The sequence below is a fragment of the Barbus barbus genome (assembly GCF_936440315.1).
Source record: "Barbus barbus genome assembly, chromosome: 38".
NCBI classification, from domain to species: Eukaryota; Metazoa; Chordata; class Actinopteri; order Cypriniformes; family Cyprinidae; genus Barbus; species Barbus barbus.
In genome coordinates, this window is record NC_136716.1 from 17,574,888 (window position 1) to 17,600,541 (window position 25,654).

Here is a 25,654-nt window from a genome sequence, read left to right on the forward strand (position 1 = left end):
CTGAAAATATCCTTCTTACCTTCTCTGTAGTGTTGCTCTGGAGTTAATGAGGGAGATGAACACAGCATGTATATATATGATACCTGATAACAAGTGTACTGTCCTCCTCCCTGCCCTAACAATAACTTGCTATGGGGTATTATATGTCCCATGTACCATTTAGATCCTCAGTGTAAATAAACACATAAATGCATTCATTACGACAAAAAAAAGTCATCTTTATGACGTAATTTTTTGTTTTATTTCCATTTAGCAACAGCAGTTTTATTACAATTACTCTGTTTTTCAAAGTTCAAACATTTTTAAAAGTCAGTGTGTACCACTTGTCGTCACCTTAAATAAAAACAACATATATTTAAGGACAATTTGAGTTTTAATATTTTACATGTAAAATACATGTTATGAGAACAGTATCGCACACATTGCCTCAATATTGAGGTCATTTGCTTTGTGCACACAACAATGGTGAAATATTATACTGTCCCACCCTAATGTTTTTCTCACCCACTGGCTAAACTGAACAAATGAGAACATTCTTAGTCACATGCACATATTTTAAGAATTAAGAAATAAAAGTTTATCTCCCGGTTTCACAGACAAGGCTTAAGGGGAGACACTGCAGGCAAAAAAAACTAAAGTTTTTTTCATGCACCTGTCAAATTTGAGATTTTGGGCTTTTTGGTTTTTCAGACTAGTGTAAAGAAAACATCCAAAAGACACTGTTAAGTGTTTCTTTTATAGCACTTTATCTATTTGTGTCAATAGATTTCAATTACAATACAAAGGCCGTTTTCTCAAAATGATTTTTCTCTCCTACATTGAGCCATATATCGCCACTTCAGTGGCACTTACACACACCAAACTTTACATCTTTATTCCTGTCTATATCCTGAAGGTTTTTACAGAGGGATTTGTTCATATATAATTTTCTTGATTATATACAACATTTTATTCCCCAAAATTGTGAAAATTTGTTGTTTTCTGTCTGTTCTAAGTATTTTCTGAATTATGGAGTGACAAAATGAGATACCCACAATTCCCTCTGTAAAAACTTTTGACTCTAATATATCAATAAAATGAAATAAGAATTTTGAAACCAACTTCATCCAGTGTTTAGATTTTTGTTCTAGAAATGTATAGCAAATTAGCGCATATTTCATTAAATAATGCCTAATTTGCATATTTAAACCTAACATTTTAGAAAGCTTGTAATACAAAAAATGTTTGCAGATATCAATGTAATCAATCAACTAGGTAAGTAAGGTGATAACTATTAGTTATTTTTTTACCCTATTCACCTGCTGTCTCTTAAGACTAAAGTGTGAGTCTGAGCTGTTTTAACTGTAAGAAACTTGCACTGATTGATCTTAAAATATATCAGTGCCTTTGTTTTGTCTCAAGATGCACACTAGTAAAGTTTTTTCTAAGGCATGTTAATAAAAATTACATAAATTTCCTAATTGAACAATGGCCTAATCCTAGTTTAGTCTAAGCACTGTCTGTGAAACCGGGCCTATATCCTTTAAATATCATATGAACAGGTTCAAATTATTTGTACTTTTTCATAAACAGATAAAAAAAACACATATCATCTGAATAACAAGGAAAAACAACAAGTGACTGCCTTTTGAAGAAGAAAAAATATCTGTATAAAACAATCAAATACTGTACAAAAAATAATAATCTCATAAGAAGCACATGAACAAAACATCAAATATATGAATATATTTTTTTCCTCACTGATCCGGGTCATCTTAGCGGAGAATTGTGTTGTAATCCACAGAACCCTCTTTATACAGACACATCGAAAGGATCATACCACATATCTGCAAAGAGGATGAAAGATATATATATATATTATAAATTAATCCTCCATGTTTCAACCTCAGTTAAACATTAATAATCTACCTTTAACAATGTACTAAATGAACTATTCTGGTCAAACACGGCAGATTCAAATGTTGGGACCAAGCCAATGGATGAATCTTCACACCACACACTAGGCTACTATTATAACAGCACAATAAATCTACCTTGCCAGTATTCCACAGTGAAATCTCTGTGAGGGAAGATATAATTAAAAGTAACCATTGAGGCCTTTGTACGATCATATTTTGTGACTCCGAGCTCATAAAACAAACATTCACACAGTTAGAAAAATCATAAGAAAAGGTACAGCTAAAACAGCAAACTCTCTAATCTGAGAAACAATATTATACTCTGGTTTTCCACACTAAGTAGTATCATGCATTATTTTACTTATACACATTGCTCTTGAATGCTTGCTTCTGATTGGTCAATCGTAGCAGTCAAAGGATCTTTTTGGCCCATGAAATGTCACTGATTGCTCTATCTTGTTTTAAACAAATGCAATCTTATGTCTCTGTTGCTGATTGTAATAAAAATGGAAAACCTCAGTTTTAATTGTAATATTGTTGTGTTCTTCTTCTTACTGCTTGGCTGACTGATTTGCGATTGACTTAAGATATTATACAGATAAGATTATAAAACAATTTTGAATCAGTATTTCTTGTCCAACTGTTTATTTTTTACTGAGGAGCTGTATAATAAGTAATGTCTACTTAGTATTTCAAATTAACCTCCTTAAGGCTGCAATACAGTTTGTTGAGTTTGTAGTGTCTTGTAATCTGGAAGTGTGTGATCCTCATTCGTTTAGTGTATGATGTTGTCCAGTTTTTCTCTGTAACCGTACAAAGTTGGCAAGTGTATGATGCCTTTAGTGTTTTAAAATCTGTTCAAATTTAAAATTTGTGTATTGTATTCCAGCCTTTAAGGACAATACAAGACTGACAGTATTTCAGCATGCAAAAATGAAGCACTCAGACACTCCACCAGTCACAAACTGAGACCTGGACAGCTGAACATGGCTGCCATGAGACTCTCTAGGGCAGCAGCGGTGTGTGCGATTAAGGCAACAGTAAGATACAAGGCATATCCACTGAAGACACTATGAGACAGAACACCATTTTACTTTGTTTATTCTCATTAACTCTCAGTTTGGACAGCAAAGGGCTATAGTTATTTGGATTTTCTGAATCGGGTGTAAAGTGTTTGGTGACAACTTGCTTACCTCCACCACAGTAATGGCCAAAATAACCAACAAACTTATGTGAAGATTTCCATTCAGCCATTCCTTTATATTTTTACTGCAACCCTTTGAGGCAGAGAAAAGAGTGTCATGTGTGATGTTGGAACACAATTTACCAAAAAATAATTAGAGGGCAGAACTGAAACCGTACCTGATTATAAGCGTCACAGTTGTAATTTGAAAGGTTACCATTTGAGAAACATTTGACACAATTTTGATCATTTATTTCATATGTCGCATTGACAGTGGCATTGCCTTTGACGTAGCAAGAACAGGGTATACTGTTGTTCCAGTCATCTTTTCCATTCCAACCACAGCATTTGCCCTGTGGAGATGTAATGGTGGAGGTGATATCCTGTTTCAAAGTAACTGTCAAGTTCTACTGATATCATAGCATATACAACGAGACACCTCTAGCACAAATAAGAAAAACACCTTTTCTAAACTTTTTATAGCTGCCTTTTCAATTTACATTTAAAATGAGCTAAAGCAACCCAACTTAATTTATAGCCTCATTTAAATATGTAAAATCCATTTGTGCTGGCACTACATGAATCATTTTGTGGCATTAAACTGAAACTGCATGCAAACACTTGCCTTAAAATCAAAAAGTATGTACGTATACACTTCTATCAATTGTGGATTTTTCTTAATTCTGTGTGTGAAATTTACTTGGAAAATGTGAGTGCAAAAACTTGTAAAATAAAGAGTAATTTTTACTTATCTTTTTCATATATAGTTTTCTTTTTGTTGTTTACTGCTGTGTGCTTTTGTTTGCTGTGCTTTGACTCTCACCTCTATCTGAATATACTCTAGAGTCTTTTCAAAACTCTTGAGACTGGAATCATTCCTTCCAAATGATGCTATTAGTTGAAGAGTATGATCCTCTAGTGAACCAGTCAACTGGGGGGAAAAAACAAGTTGAAGATGTTTTGGTCATGATTGTATCTGAAGCTTTATAGGCATATATAGCTTTCAAAAATAGATATCAATCAAACTTATTTCAAAATTAATGTCATGTGCTGGATCATTCTAAAAAGCCCAACACCAAACTGGGTGGGACTGCTGATCCTCACGCTTGAGTTACCTCAGTCTTCTGGGTGTAGAAAAGAACCCCACCCACTATCTGAGCCGCGAGAAGAACCGTGAGCAGGATAAAATACTGCAGATAAATAAAGCTTATTTTAACACACTGTTACAGCTCAGTGGAGCAGATAAATAAAGCTTATTTTAACACACTGTTACAGCTCAGTGGAGCAGATAAACGTACAGATGTGTTATAAAAACTGTACCAAGAACATGCACAATTCCCAAGAGGTTGGTGACTACTACTACTAAGCTCTTAATATTTCAAGAGTTCTCCTAACAAATAACCATATTTTTAAGGTTAAAGTGTATCTCCGATGGCACAAATCTCAAATCAATCACATAAATATCATATAAATCCATACAGGTTTGGTTTTCTGAGAACTCACAGATGCCAGCAGGCATTTGACAGTCTTCAGAGAACCCAGACATCCTAAGAAGCCTAAAGACATGGTCACAGATCCACTGACGATCAGCAAGTAGGAAAAGAGAGAGATGGAAATGTAGGGAGGAGAGGGCACTGCAAAAGACATATAGAGCAAATTATTTAATAGTTCACAATATATAATAATTAATAGACAAAGTATCAAAATAGCACTGTGATTTCCACACTCAAATAAATGTAACACTTACTGAATATTCTGTTCTCTGAAAGTAGTATCCATAGTCCCATAGATAAGAGGAATGATCCTAAGACCTAAATGAGACATTGTATAAAATGTAAAAGTTTGGCCTTGCTGAGACCAAAAAGGCAACAATTATATTACTGTACGAAAATTATCTCATTGTACCAAATGGTATTGTAATGTATGTATTTTATATTTTTGGTATATTATAAAATACTTTATTTGATTTTAGACCAGTTAACTGTGTTTTATGACTCATTTGCAACTTACAAAGAATATCAAGTTGAAGAGAAAGAGGAAGTATTTGGTGAGACTGAGACAGCACTCAGATGCCATATCTGTGAGCACAAAATAAATAAATATTAAACATCCAGTGGGAATTGTTAAAAAATTCAAATAAATAAATGATATTATCAGTAGCAGAAAATATGTAACAGTAACAGAACCAAGCTGGTTTCACAGTTTTCTTTAAGAACAGCATGTGAGCTACATTTGTTTTTGTATGTGTTTATATGGATTTGCTGCCCAGAAAGATACTACAAAATAACCCCTGCTCCTCTTCTCAAGCACAAAAACAGAACAGGGTACAGGAAGTGTCTTGTATTCTTATATTTCCTCGCCAACGGTAACAAAACCAAAGCTATCATTTTACACATGCGTGTCATTAACTATTCAAGTACTAGCACATGGGAAAAATTGCTTTGTTTGCTGTAATGAAAATTTGAGAACACATCCCTCGGTGATTACGTAAATTGAGATTTCTTAGGGCTACATCCTGTATGATGGTTAAAACAGCTTTTTTTGGTTATTTCCTCCTTTTATCATGTAACTTTTTTTGATAAAATTATGCAACTGGCTTTTCAGGAAATGGTGTCTCAGAATAACAATGTTTCTATTTTATCAACATCTAACTGGCATTTCTCAAAACATTTTAATAATTTGACTGATTCCTTATATTGTTTTCTAGAATCAATTGTTTTACAAAAGAAATAAAGTTGTAAAACTTACCTTAAACTGGGCAAAGTCGGTAAGGTTAAACGGAAGGTAAATGAAATGTGGTGGCTTCACATGAGATCATGTGAAACTAAATTTTGCATAAATAAAATTCTTAATTCTGATTCGTTGTATTGCTTGAGAGTTCCCGTCTGTGAGCAAAGCATCTTTGACTATAATTCAGCGGAAAGCAAGTGTACAGAACACCCACCATACATAAAATATAAGCCCTACAGACTCTTACAGCTTTTAGATTCATACACTCCCCTTTTACTCTTCTGAATTAGCAGCATTTCATTTGAAATACAAGGTATATTATGTGCCATGATATGACATTTTGTGATGTTTTCATGTTTTTCACAGGCTGCAAGATATAGAACAATTAATAGATTTGACATTTATATAAAAAAGCACTGAATAGTTTAATCTGTTTCCACGATGCATGTGATTTCAACTGCTGCCCAAAACTTCAGGATATCAATTTCTGAAAGGGGACAGAAGAAATTACCTCTGTTATAAGAGCTGACCTGTGCTTAGCTGAAGATGAGTGCATACAAATTAAACACAGGGGCAGAGATCAGGGTTAATTCATCTGAGGTCAATATTATGCCTCCCACAGGAGACTGAAATTTCAGCTCTCATTCCCTGTTTCAACACGTTTCCTGGTCGGCCTGTTCCCCCCACCCCTGCCACAAATGCAGCTTTAGCACAATTAGTTGTAGATAATTAGGTGGAATTTTTTAGGGTTTCCCTGTTAATGGATAGAAAGGAGCAAAAGGTGCTGTAATTATATCTAGGGCAAAGTGCTGTTATTAAATGGAAAAAAGCATCATGGATAGAAATGGATCTCAGTATTGCCTCTTGTGAATCCAACAGACAGACAGACAGACAGACAGACAGACAGACAGACAGACAGACAGATATAGATAGATAGATAGATAGATAGATAGATAGATAGATAGATAGATAGATAGACAGACAGACAGACAGACAGACAGACAGACAGACAGACAGACAGACAGACAGACAGACAGACAGATAGATAGATAGATAGATAGATAGATAGATAGATAGATAGATAGATAGATAGATAGATAGATAGATAGATAGATAGATAGATCTACACTACATCTATGTTGTTGTTGTTTAGATGTTTGGCACTATTCCTCCTCCTGTCATGTACTGTGTAGCCTTACTGTCTGATTAATTCTGTCTCATCATTCTCTGTCCTTCCACTCTCTCCCATCTCTGTAAACAGTACCAGTAATTATGAGAAATAAACAAATGAATGTCATACTAATAGAGTTTCATTATGTTAATATGCTGTATGCTGCTGGGTGTATAAAAGACAGACTGTTCCTCATTCAGACGCACACCTGCAGCAAACCTGCCATTTGAAGGTCTCTTTTTTTCTGGAATCCGGGGTTTTTATAAATATTTATAAACAGCAACTGTTCTCTTATAAGGTGAGTATTATCTGTGTTGTGTTTAATGCTTTAGCCACTTTAATATATTTTTAAAATGATGTCTGAAGTTCCAAAAGGGTGTTTTTGCCACAGAAGACCCATTTCGGGCTTCCCAAAGATCTGTTCTTTTCTTAGCGTGAAAAACATTTTAATCATCTGAAGAAGCTTCTTTTCACTAAAGAATCTTTTGTGCAATGGAAAGATGCCATGGATGCTAGAGCTTTTCCATGGAACCATAGATAAAAAAAAACAAACAAAGAAAAAAAACTTTATTTTACAGAGGTGTACAAATGTCTTTATCATATTTGTTGAATATTATTATAATTGTTTTATTGAAATCCGGGGAGGAAAAGGCTAACAAAAAGGATATTTCAGATTATATAGCTTTCAACAAGTTTGGAAAGAAAAACAACTGCTACACAAAATCATGATCTTTTATTTAAATATTTAAATTTAAAAAAGTAATCTCAATCTTGCTGTTTTACAGTTTACATAGTTATTTATAAATACTGATTCTTTTCTAATGTCATCCTTTCGGATTAATGTGATCTGGTAAACACCTAACACAACCTATAAATACAATAAAAAAATAATTAATGAGGGTTGTTACATATAGTCTATGTCTTTTTCACAGATGCAGATGAGTTGTGCTTTACTCTGTATCTCGCTCTGTGTCTTCACTGCACATCTGTCAATGATCCATGGCATGACCATCATGGTATATCTTCTATTACCTCTTCTAAAGCTCAACAAGATGATTGTTTTATCATAATTTCTTTTATGAGTCTCTTTGTTAATCCCACAGAATCCAGAGAAAAAGGGATGGACTCTGAACAGTGCTGGATACCTACTAGGACCTTGTAAGTTCATTGTATTCAAATAATTAGACATACTTGAAAATATTGTGCAAATGTGTATTTTAAGTACATGATTTTGTTGCGGTTCTATTGCAGATGCTCACAGAAGTCTTAATGTAAGACACAGAGCTATGGGCAAAAGAGACATGTGGAATGAAAGTTCAAGCTTACCAGCATCTTCATACAGTCAGTTCTTAAAGCATTTATAATAACTTTTATTATTATTATTATTATTAGGCTATTATAGACAACCTTAAACCGGACTGATATTAAGGAATAATCTGAAATGTTAGTACATTAATATTTTGTGATCTAGTCCCCTTCTAAAATATTAGGCTATTCTTTCTTGGTTATTCAGTTTGTTAGTTTTTTCCTCTGATAATTTAATTTTTCTTTGTTTCTAAAGAGGTCTATTTTCTTATTTCACAGATGATTCCTATCTTCTCTCACTGCTGGGTCATCTTGCATATCTGCAATTAAAAGGTAAATTACAAAGTAGTTTGATTGATTTGTTTCCTTTCTATTTCTAGTAATTGAAAAATGTATGTGATTCTAGGCAAGTAAAAGTACCATTTTTCTCTTTCAGAAATGGGAATGACTGAAGATTTCAGCGGCTCTTTAATGAGTGGTCATATGAAGCAATAACAAAACATCTCTGTTTTACTGTTTTGCAACAGTTGCCCTCTAATACTGTTTTTAATTTGATAATTTGTATCATTATTTAATATGTATTAACAAGCTCAAACGGGTAAAATGCATAGATTAATATCCCATGAATCATGCTGATTTGACTCATCTCTCCACTCTCCATCTTGAACCATTGCTGGTGCATAATTTTCTGCTTCAGAGATCAAATAAAGCACTTCATGACAAATGTTTTGCAAATGCAGCAATGCTTTGAGTCAGAGGTAAAAACTGGGTGATTTCACCATTGCCATTTACAAATACACATTTTTTTAATAAATAGCAAAATAATAACCCGTTGATTTCCAAAAGGAATTTTGTATGACTAACACAGTTAGAATAATGTGATAATAAAATGAACAAAATTGAAATTAATTTTAGACCAGTTTTCGTGATTGCTGATTCGTCCGGAGCGCTTAAGGTGTTTTGGATATTGTTCTATTTGATGTCAAATGTAGGTTATTATGTAATGAAGAGCATAGTTTTAACGTGTGGCGCCATCTAGTGGCAGATGGATGAAACGACATCCTTGTAAATGGATGCTGTGTTATTTAGGCTTCACAAAACACTTGGACATTAGTTACTTTTTAAGGAAAGTAATGTGTTACGTTACTTTTGCCTTACTTTTTGTCACCTGAGCCGGGCTTGCTTAATTTTTTGCTTATTTGTTTATTTGTTTTTAACAACAAAAAAACCCAAAAGGCAACTGTAAAGGCCCTTTCACACCAAAAGTGAAATAAATAAGCCTCAGGCTGAAAGAAGTGCTTCTGCTTCTGCCTCTGCACTTACTCCCGATTTCTCTCAACATGGGGATAGTAGAGGTGTCAGCGAATAAATGAGAAAATGAAGTACCTGCCGTCATTTATTTGAAAAAGTAATTTAGATATTTGCCTGAAAATGTAAAAGTAATGTGTTACTTTAGTTACATGAAAAAAGTTAATCTGATTACGTAACTCAACAAATTATTTTACCACAACACTGGTCACAATGTTTTCTTTAGTTTTATTTTAAATTGTAGAGTGGTACAAATTACTTTTTAAAAATGTGAATATAATCTCTTAAATAATATGAGGATATAAAACTGCATGCAAAACACTCAAAAGAATAAATAGGCCCACTGTTAAAAATAGATGTAGATGCAGAATAAAGTCGTACCAAAGTGAAAAAAAAAACAACACTACTAAGTGTTTCATGGATTGCTTCAGCCATTTCTGAAGTTGTTTTTAACTTGGTTATCTAGATACAGAGAGACATCAGAAGAAAGCTGGGGGCAGAATGAGGCAGATGGGAAGGGGCGATTTAGGGCTTGGGGGGGCAGATGGGGTCCCTGGAAGGATGGCTGCCTAGTTCCGCATGGTGATTATAACAACATCTGAGCTCTTAACATTTTTCCAAAAACTATTTCAAAAACTGCATCTGTGCTAAATATACCCCATCTTATCAATCCATTTATCCTCAGTCTGAACTGCTCATCGTGAATGTAGTTTTCTACAAAAGCACCTTGTATCACACCTTCTCGTTAAAAAAAAAAAAAACACTTTTGTGATTAGTTTGTGTCCGTTTATTAAGTCAACTGGAATTTACAAGATAATAAGATTTTAATCAATCGTCTTCCTGGAAGATGGGTTGACATTTTTCATCTTCATGTAGAAAGGCCAACCAACTGTGGACTGTATGTGTAATGATTCTGTAGTGGAAAAGGTTGACTGACAATCACTGTGTTTACAGAAATTCTTGCACTCAGCTCGCTCATGGCTCCAATACAGCTTCTGCTCAATAAATGTCGCTTGGATTTGTAAAGGTTACATTAGACTTGTGCAGTATCATTAAGCTACAATTGTTTTGTTTGTTTTATGTGATAACTGCAAAGCTATAAAATTAGCAGACCACTTATCACATAAATGCCACCACAATTAGAAAGTGAAAACAAGAAAATACGTGAGTAATAAATCAGTCGGGGTCAATTCCAGACATCACAATAATCCATTAACCAGAGCATCATGGTAATGCCACGATTTAAAAGTGCTGGTATTAATTAGGTTGTGCTTATATGATGGACAGCCTGTCATCTACTGAGCCAGTCAGAATACTGATAAGAGGGTTCAAGGTAAATGAGAATGTTTAACTGCTCAGTAGGACTAGGGTCATTTTAATGCCACTGCTACAGAGAATCTGCAGCTGTGAAGAATCAGACAGCTTTCTTGACGTGTCCCATTATGTGTTAAAAGGTCCAGAGACCCACGTCACTAAGTGAATAGGCACAGACTGGAAATTAGTATCACTAGAAATAAAAAAAAGTCGATGACTGTGGAAGACACACACACACACAAACATAATCTATCCTCAAAGAAAAAGATCCATCCTCAAAGCAGCCTTGCACAACTTAGATGGACCTTACTCAAGTTAATGAAATATACTCATGATCAATCGACCCTTACTTTAAAATAGCAATTAGCAATAGTCAATTGAACACTTTTATTTTCCTGTCATGCCTGTGGTTGCAAGTAAATCAATCTCACATGCTATACTGTTGATCAATCCTCACAGGATGCATAAATTGCTTACATATGCAAGGGCTGTGGCAATGTGTTCTTTCTAAGCATCTGAATAGGATGTGGGGACAGTGAGAAATGCTACAAACAATACACTTGTGTATTGGATATTATCTCAGTTTCTTGCATTTTCCTACTTTCCTTAATTACAAACCCGATTCCAAAAAAGTTGGGACACTGTACAAATTACGAATAAAAAAGGAATGCAATAATTTACAAATCTCATAAACTTATATTTTATTCACAATAGAATATAGATAACATATCAAATGTTGAAAGTGAGACATTTTGAAATGTCATGCCAAATATTGGCTCATTTTGGATTTCATGAGAGCTACACATTCCAAAAAAGTTGGGACAGGTAGCAATAAGAGGCCGGAAAAGTTAAATGTACATATAAGGAGCAGCTGGAGGACCAATTTGCAACTTATTAGGTCAATTGGCAACATGATTGGGTATAAAAAGAACCTCTCAGAGTGGCAGTGTCTCTCAGAAGTCAAGATGGCAAGAGGATCACCAATTCCCCCAATGCTGCGGCAAAAAATAGTGGAGCAATATCAGAAAGGAGTTTCTCAGAGAAAAATTGCAAAGAGTTTGAAGTTATCATCATCTACAGTGCATAATATCATCCAAAGATTCAGAGAATCTGGAACAATCTCTGTGCGTAAGGGTCAAGGCCAGAAAGCCATACTGGATGCCCGTGATCTTCGGGTCCTTAGACGGCACTGCATCACATACAGGAATGCTACTGTAATGGAAATCACAACATGGGCTCAGGAATACTTCCAGAAAACATTGTCGGTGAACACAATCCACCGTGCCATTCACTGTTGCTGGCTAAAACTCTATAGGTCAAAAAAGAAGCCATATCTAAACATGATCCAGAAGCGCAGGCGTTTTCTCTGGGACAAGGCTTATTTAAAATGGACTGTAGCAAAGTGGAAAACTGTTCTGTGATCAGACGAATCAAAATTTTAAGTTTTTTTTGGAAAATTGGGACAGCATGTCATCCACACTAAAGAGGACAAGGACAACCCAAGTTGTTATCAGCGCTCAGTTCAGAAGCCTGCATCTCTGATAGTATGGGGTTGCATGAGTGCGTGTGGCATGGGCAGCTTACACATCTGGAAAGGCACCATCAATGCTGAAAGGTATATCCAAGTTCTAGAACAACATATGCTCCCATCCAGACGTTGTCTCTTTCAGGGAAGACCTTGCATTTTCCAACATGACAATGCCAGACCACATACTGCATCAATTACAACATCAAGGCTGCGTAGGAGGAGGATCCGGGTACTGAAATGGCCAGCCTGCAGTCCAGATCTTTCACCCATAGAAAAAATTTGGCGCATCATAAAGAGGAAGATGCGACAAAGAAGACCTAAGACAGTTGAGCAACTAGAAGCCTGTATTAGACAAGAATGGGACCACATTCCTATTCCTAAACTTGAGCAACTTGTCTCCTCAGTCCCCAGATGTTTGCAGACTGTTATAAAAAGAAGAGGGGATGCCAAACAGTGGTAAACATGGCCTTGTCCCAACTTTTTTGAGATGTGTTGATGCCATGAAATTTAAAATAAACTTATTTTTCCCTTAAAATGATACATTTTCTCAGTTTAAACATTTGATATGTCATCTATGTTGTATTCTGAATAAAATATTGACATTTGAAACTTCCACATCATTGCATTCTGTTTTTATTCACAATTGTACAGTGTCCCAACTTTTTGGGAATCGGGTTTGTATTTCCTTCTAGTAAATCTGCACAGTTAATTATGTGGTTTTATCTTGTAGCAGATGAATCACTCCTGGTATTTTCACTCTTGTCAGTTTGAGGCAGGAAAAGAAGGCATTTCAGACATTATCTGTGGGAGAAGATTTGACTTTCATAAAATAATCTCTCATGTCAAAGATATTTAGCACATCAAAAATATGTAGTGAATAATTAAAACTTATCTTTTTTTTTTTTTTTACAAAAGGCAAACTTTGCATTAAATGAGTAGTTCACACAACAATGTACTCACTCTCAGGCCATCCGAGATGTAGATGAGTTTCCTTCTTCATCAGAACAGATTCAGAGAAATAGCATTACATCACTTGCTCACCAATAGATCTTCTGCAGTGAATGGGTGCCGTCAGAATGAGAGTCCAAACAGCTGATCAAACATCACAATAATCCACAAGAAATCCACACAACTCCAGTCTATCGGTTAACATTTTGTGAGGTGAAAAGCTGTGTGTTTGTAAGAAACAAATCCATTGTTCCATCCATCCAAGGCATTGCAAACCTTTGCTTTCAGCTGAGTATTGACCTCAATCAATAATGTTGCAGTGAAAAAGTGTATCTCCAATGAAAACATCTTGTCTGAATCAGGAGAGAAATATGCACAGAACAAGTGAAAATGGCTAAAACCGGTCTAAATCATGTTGGTGGATTTTGATGTGAGTGGACAATATGGGATGGACTTTTTCTTATTATGGAGAATGGACTTGTATTTTGGCCAGAAACTATGGTTTAAAGTTAAAACACCTTAATGATGGATTTGTTTCTTACACGCAGCATTTGACTTCACACAGCTTTAACTGATTGAATGGAGTGATGTTTTTATCATCTGTTTGGACTCTCATTCTGACGGCACCCATTCACTGCAGAGGATCCACTGTTAAGCAAGTTATGTAATACTAAATTTCTTCAAATCTTTTGTGATGAAGAAACAAACTCATCTACATCTTGGATGGCCTGTGGGTGAGTTCGGTGTTGGCAAATTTTTATATTTGAGTGAATTATTCTAACTAATTCATGATAAGGAAAAACTCTATACTGTTTTGTAAATAGAGCAGGAGCCCGCTGTCTGATGCTCCTGATGCCCCTATGAGGTGCATTTATTGCATAGGCTACGCCATTTTTGCACCTTTGCTTGTAATAATGACACAACTGGTCATGTGATATAAATATGAAGATGCCCATGAGGGGGCAACCGCTCTATGTAGAATAAAATAGCTTTTTCTTTTAGCTTTTTTAGAAGAGTGATGTGCCCGGAGACTTCATCTCAGGTGAGTGTGTATTATTTTAACGACGGTATTTCAAAGGTAGCCTACTGTATGATGTGTAAAACTTTTTCGTTAGCTATAAACGACTACGTGTACCTTTAAGAGAGCAAAGCGCGTGCCGCCCCTCTGAAATGTCTCTCGGTAAACTTGGAAAAGGACTTTTCTCATTACCCCGAGGGATTGAGATGGCCACATTGACGGACTGCATATATAAAGGAGAACAGCATGAACATGCTTATGCTCAACTGTGGACGCAAAGCGAGCGGACCTTTGACGTTTAATTGCAACCTTTACGCAAAGGCGCTCTTCTGGACTTCTTCCTCCTCAAGTGGATAGCTTTCCTAGAAAGGACTGGAATATTAAAAAAATTAAAAATAAATAACTAATAAGTCAACGCATACAACACATTAATTTTACACTTATTTATGTGTGTGTTTGAGTTAATATTAATTATGTTTTACAGTGCGCAAATAATGTGTCTCTTAGTATAAAAACACCCGTCTTGGACTTTCAAGAAGCTTCCTAGTGATGATTTTTTCCCTCTGGTCTTTTTCATCCCGATGCTCGCCCTAAACTCTGTCATGGAATCGTTTGGGTCTTCCGTCACCGAGTCTACCGACATCTCCACACCGGACGATCCGTTCTCTGGTCCCCTGAAGTCTGTTGCGCCCTGGAATTACACTGTCCTCGCATGTCTGATGTTCATAGTGACTTCACTGTCTATAACAGAGAACTTCACCGTTATGCTTGTGACGTTTAGATTCAAACAGTTAAGGAAACCGTTGAATTACATCATTGTTAATTTATCTGTCGCTGATTTTCTAGTTTCACTGACAGGAGGCACTATAAGTTTTCTAACTAATGCACGAGGTTACTTCTTCCTGGGCGTCTGGGCGTGTGTGCTGGAGGGATTCGCTGTCACTTTTTTCGGTGAGTTATTATATAACTATACCAAGACGTGTAACATTTATTACTTTAAAATAAATAGTACAAATTTTGTTACTAATACATTTTTTTAATTTAGTAGTACTTATTCCTTTGCTACTAGACATCCCAAGGACAATTCCACTGTTTTGGTAATAAATTGCGTATTCTTGTCATTAGATAGACGAGTTTATGCAAAGCCCTGACTTTCTTTGTTTTACTAATCAACCCATTTCTTCTACATAAGAAATAAAAATCTTGTTTTGGTAAATCATAATTATGACATTAAAATGAGAAATTATGAGATCCAAAGTCATACTTATGTGATATAAAGTTGATGACAATAGTCAACTTTGTATCTTCTCATTTTGCTTTTTAACTTATAACTGTGATAGACCAAAGCATGTTTTTTTTTCTTATGTGGTGGCTTAATGGCTTAGTTTCTTGCAATCAGGTAATCAGGGTCTTATTTGAATTTGAGGAGTTTCCCCTCCCTGCAGTAAACATCCATTAGTTGTTCTTGTCTCCCATTATGCTCATTACTTTTGATGTAAAATAATTGCTTTTCTGAAAAGCAAGCTGGAATCTTATGAATTCATTTTAACAGTCAAAGTTACACAGAACTTCTGTTTTCATTTCTTGTTAAATGTCAGTACAGGTATAAATACTGACTCAGCACAGTAATAATGGGTGTACTTTCTTGATTTCTAGGGATTGTGGCTTTGTGGTCTTTAGCAATCTTGGCATTTGAGCGTTATTTTGTGATCTGTCGTCCTCTCAAAAATGTCCGGCTGGGAGTCAAGCACGCAGCTATGGGTCTTGTTTTCGTTTGGACCTTCTCCTTCATCTGGACAATCCCGCCAGTTTTTGGCTGGAACAGTTATACAGTCAGCAAAATTGGTACCACTTGTGAACCGAACTGGTGAGCTCAAAATACTGTTTCACTGAATCTACCTTCCTTCATTCACTCACGCTGTTCATCCATTTTTTGTTCCTCTCGCGCTCGCAGTCTTTCAATCTCTTTTTGTGTTTGTCTGTCATGGTCATGAATGAAGAGAACAACATCCACAGTTGCACAGTATGACCCTATTGATGAATACTAATGTGCCTGGCACATGTTCCTTAAAGTGGCATCGTTTGGAAGTAGACAAGGAGTTCAAGTCAAGGATTCTTCCTGTGTGTTATTATATTGTGACAGAATAAAGGAAACCACTTATAAACCCAAGGCTGATGCCATGCAGCCATCAGTTGAAAAATTGCTTTCAAGAGACTGGTACAAAACATTTGTGGCTGTAGCTTGGCCTTGGCCTTGGAACAAAATCAGTGGACAAACTATTGAATAGGGAATGCACACTGACACAGAGAAGACCAAGGATGGGGAATATTTTGACCATTGTGGGGGATAGTTGCGTCCATGTTGATGTTCAGTAAGAGTAATGTAGTTTCTGCAGGTGAGAGCTCTGACAGCTAAACATTAAATGTAAGTTTGTAAATTTTGGTTTCTATTCAGTCTCAGTGATCCAAATTTTGACACTGCCTTGAGCTTGCAGGTGCTTATTATTACTCAACTGTTATGTTGCATTGTTTGTTTGGACCAAACAAAGCACACTAAGCATATTATGCAATTGTAAAACATGCACATGTGCTCTTAATGTTAAAGATTTGGGCACAGCTCATTATTATCAACACAAATTTTTGTGCTCAAATGGTGTGTTCAAATCCTCTGGGAGGTTTGTATTTATTAGTTGGGACATCATAATTATGAAGTCAAGTGCATTCAAGTCTATTTAGTCAGAACAAGATGGCGAAGTACTTATAAAAAAAATCCCCTTTAAACTCTAAAAATTAACTCTACTTTAAAAAAGAGATGAATAAAGAATGTGCATAAGGAGTATTTTTGCTTTTTATCTTTTTATTTCATTTATGAAGATGCTGCACGATACTATCATATTTTGTACATCCAAATAAAATAAAAAAAACATAATTTGAACAAAATTACCATAAATACAGGCTGCTTCCTTTGCGGCTGACATATTTTCTCACTGACATGACCCCAACTCGGAAACTTGGGGTTTAAAGAAATATTTTCCTCTTGTAATTACTACTTTGTGGTGGCATTCAACTCGTAAATATGATCTTTTTCTAACATGACTTGAAAACACCAAAAGTGCCTGCTGCAAGATGACATATAGGAAAAACTGTGGAGGTCTCAAGTCTCTGTTTTTTTTAAGGTACTCAACTGATTACTACGACCACACCTACATCATCACCTTTTTGGTTACGTGTTTTATCCTTCCTCTTGGCATGATCATTATCTCCTATGGCAAACTTATGCAGAAACTCAGAAAGGTTGGTAATATACTCTTATATTGATTTTCATTATTTGCTTTTTAGCAGATATAAAAATAAAGAGCAAACAAACAAACAAAAAAACTTGCTAACACTTTACAATAAGGTTCCTTTTGTTAACATTTAGTAACTAATATAATCTAACAATTTAAAATTTTTCTAAAGCATTTATTCATCTTAAGTAATGTTGATTCTAGCATTTACAAATACATTATTAAAATCAAATGTTGTACCTATTAATGTAATTCAATGGACCTCAGCTAACATGGACTAACAGTGAACAGTATTTTTGTTAACTAACGTTAACAAAGATGAATAAATACTGTAACAATGCATTGCTCATTGTTAGTTAATGCATTAAATATAGTTAACAAATGCAACCCTATTTCACAGTATTACCAAAATCTGAATAAAACTAGCAAAACAAAGCTTTTGAGGTTCTGTTTGGTGTGCCTAATGTACATTAACTTACTCTTGGACTGCATTTAATCTTAGAACTCTAATATGCCTAATAGGTGTCGAACACTCATGGAAGGCTGGGTAATACGCGTAAGCCTGACCGAGAGGTGGCGAGGATGGTCGTTGTAATGATAGTTGCGTTCATGGTTGGATGGACACCATATGCAGCATTCTCAATTACTGTCACAGCCTGTCCCACAATTCATATTGATCCTCGTCTGGGCTCAATACCGGCCTTCTTCTCAAAGACTGCAGCTGTGTACAATCCCATCATCTATGTTTTCATGAATAAGCAGGTATGTCTTTGCCATTTGTCATCCTTATCTGGCATTTTTGGATCACTTACACATTTTATTAAAAAAAGTTTAGGGTGCCACATTGAGAAACAATCCGATGAGAGGGTTTTATGATTTATATATTAAGAATCGATTTGTAGTGTTTTTATGTTTTTATGCCACCAATCAATAAAAGACAGAAAAGCAACAAGGAGCAAAGACAGTAAATCTTACCTGGCATATATTACATACATCTTTTATTCTTTTTTTTTTTTTGCAGTAAACATCATTAAATAATTATTGCACTGTGAGAAATATATTATAGCTATCTTGTCAGAATTGACTATGCATTACTAGAAAAGCCATTGCATGAGCAGGTGGTCTGAACTTCTAAACTTTTTTTATTTCATCAAATGTCAGGGACAAATCATAGACATCTGATGCTCTTTACTCTTGACAGTTTTGGTTGAGGATATTCCATTTTTCTTAGTTCAAAAATGTATTAAATATTATATATCTCGAGTATAATCCACCTCAGGAAATGTTTGGGTGCCTATAGCTTTCATCAGGGGGGGTCTTAGGTCCTACAATTAAATTGCTTGAGTTACTTTGTCATCCTGGACAAACAATGGTTTAAACCTCTGACTATTTCCATATTAAAGATATTCTGTATTCGCAGAGGAGTTATGCATTATGAGCGATACAGTCTGCACAGTTGCTCCATGATATCTTTTATTTTTACCTATACATTAAGCTTGTGGAGGGAAATTTCTCCTCAGTGTCCCTGTAGTGTGTCGTTTGATGTAAAGTGTGAAGCAGTGATCTTTTGTAGTCATGTGACTCTTGATGACCACCCCTAGGATGTGGGTCCCAGGTGGTTTGGAGCGGAGGCTGCTGGACCCCTTGAGCTGTGCACATCTTCCAGAACTAACCCAATTCCTTCCCAGCTGTTCCCAGAATAAATTCAGGTCAAGGGTCACAGGGTCGCAAATTTCTTTGATGTGAGAGAGAGAGACAGACTACATTATAGAGACACGAGAACGAACACTCAAGAGTGAGAATAGGGGTGGTTTATATAGCATCAGTAATGCTGCATTGTGTTTGGATATCGCAAGAGCTCTTGAGCATATGGAGAATCCTACAAAAAAATTACATATCATATATGGGCTATATGTATAGGCATGTTTTTTCATTGAAGTTTGCTGTTATTTGGTGTATCCAATAAGAATGCAAAGTTGATTGTCAGCCTTTTCTGAAATGGATCATATATAGAGTTGATAGATCTGAAATATGACATATACGACTAGATTTATTTATTTTATTTATCAAAGGGTTGGATCCAGACTGAAGAAACAAATAGAGACATAATTAGCGTAACTGCTGTTCCATCTAAGCAAAAATGATTTGTTCAACCCAAGCTAAAGAATAATAATAATGTACATTTGATCAGATATAACTGCAGTACAAGATTATAAGATGCATTATGTGAATGCTTGGCTAAAGAGATGTGTCTTTAATCTAGATTTAAACAGAGAGAGTGTGTCTGAACCCCGAACGTTATCAGGAAGGCTATTCCAGAGTTTGGGAGCCAAATGTGAAAAAGCTCTACCTCCTTTAGTGGACTTTGCTATCCTAGGTACTACCAAAAGTCCAGAGTTTTGCGACCTTAGGGAGCGGGTTGGATTATAGCGTTGTAGAAGACAAGTTAGGTACGCAGGAGCTAAACCATTTAGAGCCTTATAGGCAAGTAATAATATTTTGTAAATGATACAGAACTTAATAGGTTTACTGGGATGAGAGTTGCTGAAATCGTGTTTGGTCTCGTACTGTATCGTGTATCTTGTCAGTGTGTGCACTTGCTTGGCCATTTGTAGTTGATAAACAGGAAAGTGGGTTCAAGCGCCAGCAGAAGGCAGTGTAATGAAGTGGTCTTTAAGAGAAGCAGTCTATCAGCGGAAGTTTAAAATCAGCTCGTAAGTGTATTTACTTGTCTCAGTGTTTAGCGCATTTGCCGTTGCTAGGAAACGCTTATTTTGTTTACTGGGATGAGAGTTGCTGAAATCGCGTTTGGTCTCGTACTGTATCGTGTATCTTGTCAGTGTGTGCACTTGCTTGGCCATTTGTAGTTGATAAACAGGAAAGTGGGTCCAGCTGAATTGAAATGATCATTTGTTGGATTGGTATAATAAAGGTTATTATACCGCGGCAGCGGTCGCGGCAGTCGTCGTGTGAAGCCCTCTTAGTGTGAAGACCAAAGAGTGTAAAGACCATCGACTCTACCGTGCGACTCCACCAAGGGATAGTAGTATCGCTTTTTATTTAATTTTTTCATTGATATGTTTATTATTGAAATGTTGTTGTTATATGCATGTCAATTTTATTTAATTTTTTATTTTCTTAAATATGTGGGTAGATAGTATTTATAGAGTTGTAACTTTTTAGTTTTAGTTACTTTTTCTTATTTGTAAGTCACTTTGGACAAAAGCGTCTGCTAAATGACAAAAGTAAAAAAGTAAAGAGTGTAAAGACCATCGACTCTACCGTGCGACTCCACCGGGCAGGGACACCGGCAAGGGATAGTAGTATCGCTTTTTATTAAATTTTTTCATTGATATGTTTATTATTGAAATGTTGTTGTTATATGCATGTGTCAATTTTATTTAATTTCTTTATTTTCTTAAATATGTGGGTAGATAGTATTTATAGAGTTGTAACTTTTTAGTTTTAGTTACTTTTTCTTATTTGTAAGTCGCTTTGGACAAAAGCGTCTGCTAAATGACAAAAGTAAGTAAAGTAAGTAAGTAATAGGTAGCTAGTGCAGATACTGTAAAATTGGGGTAATATGATCATATTTTCTTGACCTGGTAAGAACTCTAGCCGCTGCATTTTGGACTATGTGTAGCTTGTTTATTGAAGATGCAGGACAACCACCTAGCAGTGCATTACAATAGTCCAGTCTAGAGGTCATGAATGCATGAACTAGCTTTTCTGCATCAGAAACAGGTAGCATGTTTCGAAGCTTGGCAATGTTTCTAAGATGGAAGAATGCTGTTTTTGTAACATGGGCAATAGGATTTTCAAAGGACAAGTTTCTGTCTAATATAACACCCAGATTTTTTTACTTTAGAGGACGTAACAGTACATCCGTCTAGTTGCAAATTGTAATCCAAGAGATTTTGTGTACTGTTTTTTGGTCCAATAAGTAATATCTCTGTCTTATCTGAATTTAATAGGAGGAAATTATTGGTCATCCAATCTTTTAAATTTTTTACACAATCTATTAGCTTAGATAGTTGAGAAGTTTCATCTGGTCTTGTTGAGATATATAGTTGAGTATCATCAGCATAACAATGAAAACTAATCCCGTATTTTCTAATAATATTACCTAGAGGCAACATGTATATTGAAAATAGCAGAGGACCTAGGACAGATCCTTGTGGTACTCCATACTTTACTGGGGATAACTGAGATGACTCCCCATTTAAATGAACAAAGTGGTAGCGATCGGACAGGTAGAATCTAAACCATCTTAAAGCCTGCCCTTGAATACCAGTATAGTTTTGTAAGCGATCTATGAGTATGTCATGGTCTATAGTGTCGAACGCAGCACTAAGATCAAGTAATACTAGCAATGAGGTGCAGCCTTGATCTGAAGCAAGAAGGAAGTCATTTGTAATTTTAACAAGTGCAGTTTCTGTATATGGTGAGGCCTGAAACCTGACTGAAATTCTTCATAGAGATCATTTTTTTGCAAGAAGGAGCACAATTGAGCAGACACAAGTTTTTCTAAAATTTTAGACATAAACGTAAGATTTGAAATGGGTCTGTAATTTGCTAGTTCATTAGAATCTAGTTGTGGTTGCTTAATAAGAGGCTTAATAACCGCCAGCTTGAATGGTTTTGGGACGTGACCTAAAGATAACGATGAGTTAATAATATTGAGAAGCGGTTCTTCTGCTACAGGTTCTGTGTGATTTCTTTGATTTAGAAAGACCATGATCCTTATTTACATTGAATCCAACATTCTTCCTCTCAGTTCAGGAAGTGTCTGATCCAGATGTTTAAAGGAAATGTCACCAATCTGGACTCCACCAATCTGAACCAGACATCAGACAAAGGGGCCATCACTGCCACAGCAGAGAGTCACCTTGGAGAGATGTCCACCATTGCTGCTCGTGTGCCTATGTCCATGTGCAATATGGAGAAGAGTGATGATGAAGAGGAAGAGTCAGAGCAAAGCGGGAATGGAGATCCAAAGCAGCTCCCTTTATCTGATAGTCGAGTATGTCCTTTGTAGAGAATAAATGTATACCTTTAATCTAATCTGTTGTCTAACTAAAGCATAAATGACACAAAACAACACAAACAGCCGAACAGCAAAATTAAAATTAGCTGTTTTTGAAAATATAAAATAATCACTCAGCTAGCAATGTTTGCTCCACCTCCGGCTTTATCTGGTTGGTCTGCTGTTATAAAACTGACATTGATGAGTTGCTCTGTATCACAAAATCTAAGCCTGACCAAAGACAGTCATTCTAGTACATGTTTACATAAAAACGTTGAAAAATAAAGTGTATCTACACATCTCAGAATCTAACACACACTGCTGTTTGATATAGCATAGCAATTAATTTAGTGAACTAATGGGTCAAACATGTTTGGCAGCGTATCTACTTTGCAATATAGTAATAAACCATGCAATTTATGTCCCTCATCTCATGGAAATAACATCCTCATCCGACAATTCAGTTTCTTGTTTTGAAAGGTTTAATGAAGTGTTTATCAAATTGTATTTATGTGAGTTTGAATGAACTGTCTGAATGTCTTATTAGGCCACAATGCTTGGTGTTTGCTCACAGTTTGTCCAAACTGAATATTGATGTTAATGTTTGTCTGTGGCATGACAAGTAATGTTTTACTTATGTATTATTTATCAATGTCTTGGAGTCATTTAGATTTGGTGTCATATTTCGATTAATATGAATTTTTAAATTTATTTTTAAAACGTCAATGTTGTAGAACACTAATAAAACAACTTGCAATAATTTTAAAGAGTGGTCACAACTTATAATGAACTTATAATTCAATACAGAGGTGCATTGTGAATCAGTAATGGAAAAAAAATGTATATATCAAAATAGTACTGTGGCAAATACAATGTGTTTATTGCATCACACAGAGAACCTAAAATAACAGAATCTTTGAGTTGAGAGTTGAGCGCTGCAGGTTCCCTTAAACTCAGAAGCACTCTTTCAACATCAGACTGTTAAATGAAAACATCTGAATTCAATTTCTCCTGGCCATGGTTTGTTATCACCCTAGGTAGTGAGAGGAACCAAGTATCAGAGCACAGAAGAAGATTTATCAGCAGAGGGCCATCATGCTTGCTCTCACTCATGAAGTAAAAAGTCAGAGGACGTAAACAATTTTGGCCTGAAATCTTAAAGGAATATTTCACCCCAAAAATAAAAAAATGCTGAAAATTTACCCTCAGGCCATCAAAGATGTTTATCATCACTTGCACATCAATGGATCCTCTGCAGTGAGTGGGTCCATGAGAGTCCAGACAGCTAATAAAAACACAATAATCCACAATCCTTACTCCAGTCCATCACTGACTTCTTTTGAAGTGAAAAGCGGCATGTTTGCAATAAACAAATCCATAATTTTAATGTTAAACTGTCACTTCTGGACAAAATTCCGGTCTAAAATCCATAATAACACTTCCTTCAGTAAAACAATTCAATCCCGTGTTGTCCTATCACATCAAAATCCACCTACATATTTGTTCAGCACTGTTTTGCATTGTTTGATCCATGCATATTTCTCTCTTGATTCGCACGAGACAACTTTTTCACTGGAGAAAGCAATATAATGGATATCATATTTAGCCAGAAGCAACAGTTTTAAACAATTAGAAACACATTAATAATTGATTTGTTAATTACAAACACATAGCTTTTAGTTTCAGAAAAAGTTAATTTAAAGAGTCATGTAGATTTTTACAATGTTTTTATCAGCTGTTTGAACCTCAGCTGTTCTGATGGCACACATTTACTGCAGAGGATCCACTGGTGTAACGCTAAATTTCTTTACATCTGTTTCAAGTCATCCACATCTTGGATGGCCTGAGGGTGATTAAATTTCCAGCAGATTTTGGGTAAACTATTCCTTTATATCCTGTTTTACATATATCAGCAACAAAACAACAACAACGTTTTCTACAAACTCAGAGCTTATGGTAAAATAAGGAAGGTGGTTTATTAATATATTTGAATTGAGACAAATATATTAATTAAATACATTTCAACCTGTTTTCAAATTCAGTTTAATAATGGATTATACATCATAAAGCAGATGAAAGTGGCCTCAGCAATGGGCATGAACAAAGATGTCTTCTACCTTTCCCCTAAAGCATTAGCAGGCATTCCAAGGCATTCGATTGGAGTTATGAATTTCAAGTATTATTCCTAGTATATCACACAATTCTGTGTGATCAATGACAATTACAAAGGCCTCAAGATTAAAGTAGATGGGTTTAAAAGATGACATTTTTGCAGCGCTTTTGAGCCCTTGATGTATATCAGTGATAGTCATTAAAACAGCTCATGCTGTGTACATCATGCCCTGTAGCTTATACATTTTTTTATGTGATATATATATAATATAAACATTCATTGTCACTATCTTCAGAGGATAGTTGGTGTGAGTGTGTGTGTGTGTGTGTGTGTGTGTGTGAAACATTAATAGAAAGAGACAGAATATATATATATATATATATATATATATATATATATATATGTCCACCTTCTTTTTTTAAATAATTCTGTGCAATAATATGAACATTATGTCAGATCTTATTTTTATTAGCTAATTCATAATGCAACAGTTTCAGGTTTTCATACTAAAATATCTATAGATGTAATCACACATAAATGTGCCTGGCAAAATAAGAGATGAAACAATTATGGTTAAAATCTCATTGCAGCTTTACAAGCATAAAATTATTCTTTAATTGCTTTAATTATTTTCAACAAAATCTTTGCTTTGTTATAGTTGAGCGGTGACCTAGTAATGCAGTTCCCTTTGTTAGAATATCATGCAAACCACTTAAGTATGCATGGAAATACATGTCTGGCTACATTCCTCCTGAAAAATATCTTTGTTCACCTTTTGGGTCTCAGTTTTGGTTTTATATTAAATTTTTGCTTGGAATGTTGAAT

General features: G+C 35.4%; 3 protein-coding genes across 4 annotated transcripts; 2 read left to right on the forward strand and 1 right to left on the reverse strand.

The window, feature by feature from the left end:
- Window positions 1–360: 360 nt before the first annotated feature.
- On the reverse strand, window positions 361–5,939 carry LOC306857598 (CD82 antigen-like). Of its 2 annotated transcripts, XM_079397618.1 has the most exons (9): window positions 5,830–5,935; window positions 5,092–5,159; window positions 4,829–4,892; window positions 4,585–4,715; window positions 4,197–4,271; window positions 3,905–4,012; window positions 3,261–3,434; window positions 3,092–3,175; window positions 361–1,826 (listed from the first exon to the last, which is right to left on the reverse strand). In XM_079397618.1, the coding sequence occupies exons 2-9, from the start codon at window positions 5,155–5,157 to the stop codon at window positions 1,755–1,757; spliced, it is 774 nt and encodes a 257-aa protein (XP_079253744.1). In that variant the 5' UTR covers window positions 5,158–5,159; window positions 5,830–5,935; the 3' UTR covers window positions 361–1,754. The 2 variants fall into 2 exon arrangements, with proteins under 2 accessions (XP_079253744.1, XP_079253743.1); XM_079397617.1 differs by lacking the exon at window positions 361–1,826 and having other exon boundaries at window positions 2,872–3,175; window positions 5,830–5,939.
- A 1,222-nt stretch (window positions 5,940–7,161) lies between these two features.
- LOC306857389 (galanin peptides-like) lies at window positions 7,162–9,576 on the forward strand. The gene is made up of 6 exons (XM_079397312.1): window positions 7,162–7,280; window positions 7,915–7,998; window positions 8,086–8,140; window positions 8,234–8,323; window positions 8,567–8,620; window positions 8,724–9,576. The coding sequence occupies exons 2-6, from the start codon at window positions 7,915–7,917 to the stop codon at window positions 8,780–8,782; spliced, it is 342 nt and encodes a 113-aa protein (XP_079253438.1). The 5' UTR covers window positions 7,162–7,280; the 3' UTR covers window positions 8,783–9,576.
- A 5,408-nt stretch (window positions 9,577–14,984) lies between these two features.
- LOC306857616 (vertebrate ancient opsin-like) lies at window positions 14,985–22,728 on the forward strand (the record flags this gene model as incomplete). Its single annotated transcript, XM_079397642.1, has 5 exons — window positions 14,985–15,354; window positions 16,060–16,270; window positions 17,580–17,697; window positions 18,213–18,452; window positions 22,468–22,728. The coding sequence occupies 5 exons, from the start codon at window positions 14,985–14,987 to the stop codon at window positions 22,726–22,728; spliced, it is 1,200 nt and encodes a 399-aa protein (XP_079253768.1).
- Window positions 22,729–25,654: the final 2,926 nt, after the last annotated feature.